Genomic DNA, 8,935 nt, shown 5'->3' with positions numbered 1-8,935 from the left:
TAGAATCACTATTCACCTTAGTAAATGAATTGTCATTCCATTAAAAAAACTAAGGAATTGTCAATCAATTTCTTTGTTACACCAAAATTATTAGTGTCACTTCAAAATTTACTATTGACATACCGAAAATTACTACTGCCACTCCAAAAATTACTATTTCCACTCTAAAATCTACTATTGCCACATCATTCCATTTCAGATGAAAATGACTATTCCTAAGCACAATCAAACTTAGGAATGAAAAGGATATTTCAATCTCATTTTCTCTAATTCCATTTCAACCTCAATTTCATTCCATTGTCAATTTCATTTTATTGAACCAAACATACCCTTAGAGGATTTGTAAATGGTATAGTCAACTGAGATTTCCTTTTCATGGATCGTGATGGAAGCTTTCTTTTTTATCTGCATGATGCAAAGCTTGGTTCTTTAATTCTATCGAACACAGAAAATTAGTTAAAGCCAAGGTGACGTAGAGATGCGGGTAAAAAATTACATGGACATATCTCGAAAATAGTAATACGTAATATGGTTGATTTGATTGCTAAATTTTCTAAATGGTGATGTTGAGTTACTGTCAGAGAAAAAGTATATCTCGAAAAAATAAGAAATAAAATGCCCGCAAACAGTAGGTAGCTAAAAAGGACCCCAAATGGAACAAAGCTTTCTGTCTTATATTTTGGCTAACATGGAGATATCATTTACATCATCATATACGAAATACTAGAAAGTACAAGCTGATTTACTCAAAATATTATAAAGTATAAATCAGAGACATTACATTAATTGTGAGAATCTATAAGACAACTAAGCTCAACAACTCAATTAATACAAGAAATAAGCCCATTATAGGGTAAACACAAAGAGATGAAAAACTTATTAAGGGAAGAACACTCACACATTAGAGGGATCAAACTCCTGACCTCCTAATGAGATGTAAGAGTCTTGGTCAATTAAGCTATCCCTAGTTCGTTCAATAGAGTGGAGAAAGTTAAACATGGTTTAAAATTGAAATTTGTAATCGAATCAGGTCAAATAAATCCAAATCCCATACGTTATAACGTAGATTAGCCAGAATCGAAGTTTTGAAATTATCAAATTGGATTTTTTATTTTGGAAATAGTAGGATTCAAATTTATTCTAGTCCATTGATAGACCTAGTTACAAATAAAACCAATTATGCAGTGACATAAAATCAGTAAACTAGGCCCGACCCTGAGACTTTTGGGCCCAAGGCAAGATTCTAAAATGGGGCCTCTCAATCTCAATGTTGTGTATATATAGTTGTTCAACATGATGAACAAGAATGCCTCGTTGTGCGAGCCTTTCGTCTGCAGCAAAATACCTTTTTATTTACAAGCTTGAAAATACGTTCAAGAGTCGAGCACATGACTTAAACAATGGAAGATGTGAATCTTACTGTTGAACTACACTTATACCTTCTTGTTCTATTCTTGACATATATAATATTATCACGGCTGTTCAAGTCAGGACGTCCGGATTTTAGAATCCGGATCATTCTCTCAGTCGTTGAATTGTGTTTTTAATGATTCGGATCCGAAGACGCTTTCTTACCAGTTAGAGTATAGGTAAGAAAGCGTCCGCAGATTCAAACCATTGAAAACACAATTCAATGGCTGAGATCAAATGTCAGAACCTAAACAAAATCCGAACGTCCTAATTTGAACACGCCTGATAATATTATATATTATATAATATTGGATCTAAAACTGGTAGTCCTAGGCGGCGGCATGTTGAACTTATGTCCAGGGCTGGGCCTACGGTAATGGAAATCTGGCATACAAGTATTTTTAACAATTAAGAGTCGTTGAATTTTACATTAAACGGGCAAAAGCTGGATTTTGTCTCTTCAATGTTTCAAGGATGGATTGGAGTACTATTCTCGTCAATTCCCATTTGTGACAGTTGTTTTTTAACTTACCATAATAATGTAAGTTAGATTCATCAGACTTCTCGTTAAGTATTTTACCATTTATTACTATATTTGAAAATTAAAAAGAAAAAAAAATGGTAGTGACACATCAATATGTCATACCATAATCATATCTCTCTTACATGCATGATGCATATGTGACAATTTCACAATAAATATTAAAAACCTATATGTATATGAGATGAGTGTGATTAAAGTGCGACAAATTGATATTGTTACATCTCCCAGGAAGGAAAACCACACAATTGAGTCCAGCTAATCTAATTGGTCAACACGAGGATTAAAACACCAGCTAATTGGTCCCTACCCATCAAAGGCAAGTTGTTTCCTCCTTCCCTCCAACTGATAAACCCTGTTTTCTCTCTCCTATCCATATCTTCACCTCTCCTTATATAACAACACAGAGATCAAGTCTCTAACCTATCCCCTACTCCATCTCCTCTCTTTCTCTCTCATATTCTCAATTCTCTCCCATATTCTTCATCTTAGGAACAAACAAACAAATCCAGTCTTTCTAAACCCCTCTGTCATGGTTTGTACCCCTGCCTCCTCACTCTGTTTTTCATACATGCAAATATGTATATGCGCGCGCACACACACATATATATTGTGTGTGTTTTTGTGTCTTAGTGAACATAGATGGATATACTCATTTTCTTCTGTGTCTCACCTTTTCAAATTTGTGTTGTTTTGTGTCTATTAACAGGCCTACGAAATTGGAGGAGTCAGATATGAAGAGGTTAGTCCAGTTCAATTTTAGTCTTTTTTTCTTCTTTCCAACTAATTGTTTTCCAATTTTTTTCAGAGTTTTCAATTAATTGCGAATTACCCACTAAAATTTTCCACCAATAATGAATAATATGCAGGAATTCGTACTGAATTCGAGAGGAATGAAGTTTTTCACATGCAGATGGCTGCCTGCAAACTGTGAACCGAAAGCTTTGATCTTTCTCTGCCATGGTTATGCCATGGAGTCCAGCATCTCAATGAAAGGTCAATATATTTCTCTTTCATGTTTAGGCGTTACTACTGAACGCGAAAACGGAAACAAAAACAAACAGAAACAGAGCACCCTACATCCAGGACGAAAAGTAGAGATGAATCCAAGTATGCAAGAGGAAAATATAAATACCCAGAAATATCACTAACTTTTTCGAACAAAAACAAAAGTCATAGAGCTCCAGAAACCCCTTTGATAGGGAAAACCAATTTTAACAAATTGGGTGGGACGATTAATTGGTTAGTTTTTACAGGGAAAGCCATCAGGGTTGAATTCGAGACAATCCCCAAAACCCCTTACAAAGGGAAGAAATATCAATCCAAACAAATTAGTTCCAAAACTTGCGACGGTTAATTGGTTCGTTTTATAACCATAACCTGGGTTGAAATTGAGACAATCCAAACTAGTCTTGGTTAAAAAGAGGTTGAAATTGGGTTTTGATTGAAACAGGGACTGGAACAAGGCTAGCAAAAGCAGGATATGGAGTTTATGGAATGGATTATGAAGGGCATGGGAAATCATCTGGGCTTCAGGGATACGTCCCTAACTTCGATGATGTTGTTACAGATTGCTCCGACCACTACTCAAGAATCTCTGGTTAGTTAATTTCTGATATTTGAAATTCCATCACAAGTTGTTTGGTCGGATAGAAATTGTGGCAGAAAACAAAGTCTTACAAAATTCTAAGCAGCAGAAAGAAATCATCGCACAATAAATCTGCCCACGTTAGTTAATTGAAAATAGCATGTTGAGAGTTAATTAAATGGGCTCACGTATAACATATTGTATTTGTCGAGATTGAACTTAATATGAAAGGCAGTTTTCTCTTTCTTTTATGTTTCTGGAAAAAAAAACACTGTTTTATATCTGTTTTTATCAATTGTTGTGGTTATATTCATGGGGTAATTTGAAGTTTTTAGGGGTGTTTTCTGATTGTTGAATTTGGGAATTTATGAACAGAGAAGAAGGAAAACATGGAAAAATTGAGAATTTTGATGGGAGAATCAATGGGAGGAGCAGTGGCACTTTTGTTGCACAGGAAGAAGCCTACCTTCTGGGACGGTGCCGTATTGGTTGCACCCATGTGTAAGGTGTGCATCTCTCTCTCTCTCGAACTTTCTTCTCCATCTCATTGCACCCATGTGTAAGGTGTGCATCTCTCTCTCTCTCTCTCTCTCTCTTGAACTTTCTCCTCCATCTCGTTAGGAATTCAGGAGTAGGGGGAACACGTGTTTTTGGGTAGCCTTATGTTGGTCATGTGTTGGGATAAAGCATAAATGCTGCCTGCCTGGTTGGCATCACAAAAAATATAGACAGATCCTAAATACTAACCTTTTTTCTGGGTAGTTTTAAAAAATGCTAAAAGTTAAAGCCCCATTTTCTCCCTCGGATCCCATCCAGTATGTTAGCAACTAGTTTTGTCCAATTAACGGACCTGATGGAGCCAGCCCACCAGCCCTTAAATCAAGGGCTCTCCACATGCCACCTCATCTCTCTTCAACGCCTCTCTTCCCATGCCACCTCTTTTTCTTCGGCCGACGGCCATTTTAGTCCAATACTTTCTTATTTTTTGGTGCTCCTCTCTTCATAATCAGAAACAGGAGCAAGAAAACCTAGAGAAGAATCTGAATACCTAGTCTTTGCTGCTAAAATCACTTCTATTTTTGGTGATAGATCCTAAGGATTGATATTAAAAAAAAAGAAAAGACTGGGCAGCGTTGAAAAGCTATGTCAATGGGTTTTTTCTTATTTGGGGATATTGACGGGCCCTTTGTTCATCGTCCCCTGATGCTGCTGTTGATTCTTTCATGTTTAACGGAGAATCAAATGGCAGCGATTTTCGGTGTTCTTCGTTTCTGATCAGGGATATTTTTTGACTGGTTCGGTCTTCAACTTCAATTCGATTTTTCTCTACTATGAGATCGAGTGGATTTGGAGACGACGGTGTTCGGGTTTTTGGTGGGATTTTCGTGGGCATGGGGTTATCATTCGTGGGTTGAAATCGGCAACCATGGACGACGAAACTGGTTGAGAAAGAAGGGCTGAAGAGAGATGAGGTGGCATGGGGAGAGCCCTTGATTTAGGGGCTGGTGGGCTGGCTACATTATGTCCGTTAACTGGACAAAATTGGTTGCTAACATACTGGATGGAATCTGAGCCCTATAGTTTTGTCTTTGAAAAAAGGTTTTTCTTGGGTCAGATTTTCACTTTGCTGATTGATTTTGAGTTTATTGTTTGTTTTATTTATTTTTTCAATTTCTTGCGTAGATGAATAAGAAAAATAAAAATTAAGAAAAATGAGTGATTAACGTTCCGGAATCGAAAATAAGTCCTTATTTTTTTAAGAATGCAATTTCAAGTTCAAAAATTATGAGCTAATTGAAATCTAAAAATATGTAATATGGATCTTGTTTGGAAGATCTCGATGAGATCTTTTATACGATGCAAAAAAAACATTGAAAAATTATTTTTCATTTACTTTATTTTTGAGTTTGAAAATATGAAATAAGCTGCTTATTTTTTAAGAAGACTTCTGGAACGGGGTCTAAACGGTTTCAATTGCGTAAATTTGAAGAAAGGGAGACTTAGGCAAAAATTTCTCGTATTTTCATTTTTGGAGCTCTTTTTTTTAAACACCATATTTTGAGCTCAAGGACATGTACCTTTTGTAATCAAACATACATAAATGCTAAGGATAAAAAAAATTTACCACGAAAGTACCCCGAAAACAGCTATCAATAGTTGAGATTCACTTTGATGTGTGTGACCCAATTATCAAAGTGATTCTCAACCATTGATTGCTGTTTTCGGGGTACTTTCGGAGTAAGTTTTCTTTGTACGTAGCATATCCTAGGGTATTCTATGAAAGTGTCTACAACACTAAAATTCTATAATAGGAAAATGTACCTTAAAATTCTATGAAAGTGCATAAACCCTAGAGTACCCTAACTTAGGGTAGTTTTGTGGAAAATATATTTTGGCCTTATGGCTCAACAACTCAAAAAGTTGAAGAAACCGATGCCAACCTAGTGCGATCGATGCCAATCTAATGACTTTTTTTTACGCTTTTCGGTATAGAGGATCGCGTGCATAGAATAAACACCATGCAACTAGATAGCCAAAAAAGCCAACTACAGCGCATAATCGATAGTGAAAATGAAGTCCCACGTCATAACCGTGGTTATTGAACCATGAACTACTAAAAGTAAAGAAACCTCCACCGTAAATGGTTAATCTACCCACCCAACACACAGAAAATAACAGTTGAAAACTTATAACACACCAAAAGACTAAACTAATGCATCTCAAGAGCACCGCAACCGTGCTAAGCGAAAGCCATCAACAACGAGCAAACCAAAACAAATGTGAGTCTAGTAAATCCCACCGCATCGAGCAGTCCCTTGAACAACTTCAGCCGAAGTATTTGATCAAAGGTAGCCAAAACGCTGGCCGGATCACGCCCATTATTTAACGGCGGTCAGCACGTATCAGTTAGCAATTAACCCAGAACTTGCTAAACCATCTGCGACAACAAACCCCACCTGTAAAGTGCAACCCCAGCCAACACTCAAACTAAACTGCAGCGGTGAATAGCGCCGCCGCAGCGAGCGAATCACTTGATCTACCACCGTAACCTGCAACAAAACAAAACACAAACCCCAAAAAACACCAGACATGCATACACAATCCGATCTTGAGATGGCCGATTGTTCTGGACAGGAAAGGGGAGAACGAATAGGGGAAACCGGAACCGATCGGTGAGGGAAGAACAAAGAAAGATCCGATCGGACGGGGATGGAGAACGGAAAGGGGGGGGTGGGGTTCGGAACAAAGGATAGCCGATCGGACGGGGAGGGGGAAATCGAAAAAGGGGGAGCATATCGGCTGTGAACAGTAAATAGGGAAGGAAAATCCCGGATGCTCGACCAGTGAGGGGTTACCAGAGTCGAGGGAGTCGAGCGAATGGGGAATAAGGGACCGATTTGCGGGTGAATATCCAGCACAGAGGGGCTGATCAGGCAACAAAGAGGCTGATCGGTGGAGGTTGTGGGTTGTTCTCTGGACGAGATGAGTGGCGGTCAGAATGCTAGAAGAGAGGTCACCCGATGCCGTAGGTGCGCCAATCACCGAAAGTGGACAATGGGACTTTGGTCCTATCCAATATCCATATCATTTCATATTTAAAAAAAAAAAAAAGAAGATACGCCATAGGAAAAAAAAGAAAAAAGAGAGCCAATTTTCTTAGTGTGCATCTACTCCTATCGTTTTTACTTTTCTACAACAAAAAATAAGATCCTATATGCAAGAAATTTTCAAACATATCTTTCTTGAGTTTTATTGCATTGCCAGATAGCAGATGATGTTAGGCCACCGGCACTCGTGGTTAACCTCTTGACAAAGCTCTGCCGTATCATTCCTACATGGAAAATCATCCCTACTCCAGATATTATTGATGTTGCTTTCAGAGATCCTAAAGTTAGACAAGAGGTAAATACTTGACATTTTCTCTCCAATCTTATTGGGCAACTTATACAACTTCAAAAACAAGATGTTAGGGGGTTTGTGTTTAGTTTTCAAACGTACGTATCTGAGGTAATGAAATTATATACAACTTGAAATTTTCCTTTGATGACAGATTCGATCAAACCCTTATTGCTACAAAGGAAGGCCACGCCTTCTAACCGGCAATCAACTTCTAAAAGTCAGTTTAGATCTGGAGCAAAGACTTGAAGAGGTTCAAAAACTCTTACAACAAAAATTTTCAACTTATTTTCTAGCCAACCAAATAGACTGGCTTAGTCTATAACCCATTCATTGTTTTAGGTTTCAATGCCATTCCTAATAGTCCATGGGGCAGAGGACAAGGTGACGGATCCATCAGTGAGCAATCTGCTCTACAAATCAGCTTGTAGCAAAGACAAGAGCTTCAAATTGTATCCAGGGATGTGGCATTCCCTCACATATGGTGAATTACCAGAAAACATTGACGTTGTTTTTGAAGATGTTACTTCGTGGTTGGATGACAAAGTTGCAATGAGAGAGACACAGTTGGAGCATGAACAGAAGTTTGAGAATGATGAATTGCTCAAGGGAAAATCTGCAATAGAAACTGTTTAGATTAATGAAACTCAATTGGCTTCAATTGGGTTACCAATGGAAATGGAGAAAGCTTCCCAGTATAGTTTGTATTTTGCTTATATGTTCAAACTGGCAGTGCCATGGACATGGATCCATACGTAAATTTTTCTGGAACCATTCGATGCAAACAAGTGAATTCCACATGATGCACGTGTGAGCTGCTGCATCAAACTATTGTGCCTGAAGTTGTATCCAAACACTTGTATTCACACACACAAAAAAAGTTATATGCTCGGTAGAAGGGATTAAACTAGGCATCTGTCAAATAAGAGAATGCCTCATCCACTGGATCAACTTGTTGCCTTTGGTATTTGTATTACTACAATTGTGTATAATTCTTCCCTAGTTGCCTTCGGCTAGGAGTGAATATCTTGAGGGTAAACTATAGTTAACCTCCTCTAACTAAGCCTCGCGTGCACTTTGCCACCTCTAATTTTTTTTTTTGGCACTCAACCCCTTCTAACTAACTGAAAATCAAACGGTCATAATTTTAAATGGTCATAACTTCTTCGTCCGAAATTGAAAACATGCAAATTATATATCGATTTCGAGGTCTTGAAGTCAGCTTTCCAATGACACCAAAATTACATCACGATTCAAAGCACACAGAAAGTTATGATCAAAACGGTCTTCCTGTAAGTATTCATTCCCTTTTAAGTATTCATTCCCTTTCCAAGTTGAATTAACAATGACAAAAAAAAAAACTCTTAGAGTTGAAGAAGTTCTCAAATACTTGCACATGTACCAACACAAATTAGTAAAAATATTCAGTAATTTAGCTCGAATTCTATTTTATAAACCTAAAAAATGTATGTTCGAGACTTCAAGTACCACGTGAAGGC

General features: G+C 37.6%; 1 protein-coding gene across 1 annotated transcript; it reads left to right on the top strand.

The window, feature by feature from the left end:
- Positions 1-2,271: 2,271 nt before the first annotated feature.
- On the top strand, positions 2,272-8,475 carry LOC131318771 (caffeoylshikimate esterase-like). Its single transcript, XM_058348738.1, has 8 exons — positions 2,272-2,486; positions 2,661-2,693; positions 2,821-2,947; positions 3,405-3,551; positions 3,915-4,045; positions 7,305-7,442; positions 7,591-7,689; positions 7,779-8,475. The coding sequence occupies exons 1-8, from the start codon at positions 2,484-2,486 to the stop codon at positions 8,070-8,072; spliced, it is 972 nt and encodes a 323-aa protein (XP_058204721.1). The 5' UTR covers positions 2,272-2,483; the 3' UTR covers positions 8,073-8,475.
- The last annotated feature ends 460 nt before the right edge of the window (positions 8,476-8,935 follow it).

Source organism: Rhododendron vialii, chromosome 3a (genome assembly GCF_030253575.1).
Source record: "Rhododendron vialii isolate Sample 1 chromosome 3a, ASM3025357v1".
In the NCBI taxonomy this organism is placed as follows: Eukaryota; Viridiplantae; Streptophyta; class Magnoliopsida; order Ericales; family Ericaceae; genus Rhododendron; species Rhododendron vialii.
The sequence above is the reverse complement of the archived record's forward strand: the minus strand, read 5'-3'. Positions and strand labels throughout refer to the sequence as shown.

Excerpts from the sequence above, each read along its gene's own strand:
- LOC131318771 (XM_058348738.1), top strand. Across the intron at positions 2,948-3,404 it reads GTCCAGCATCTCAATGAAAG|GGACTGGAACAAGGCTAGCA; the intron begins GTCAATATATTT and ends TGATTGAAACAG. Across the intron at positions 7,690-7,778 it reads TGGAGCAAAGACTTGAAGAG|GTTTCAATGCCATTCCTAAT; the intron begins GTTCAAAAACTC and ends TCATTGTTTTAG.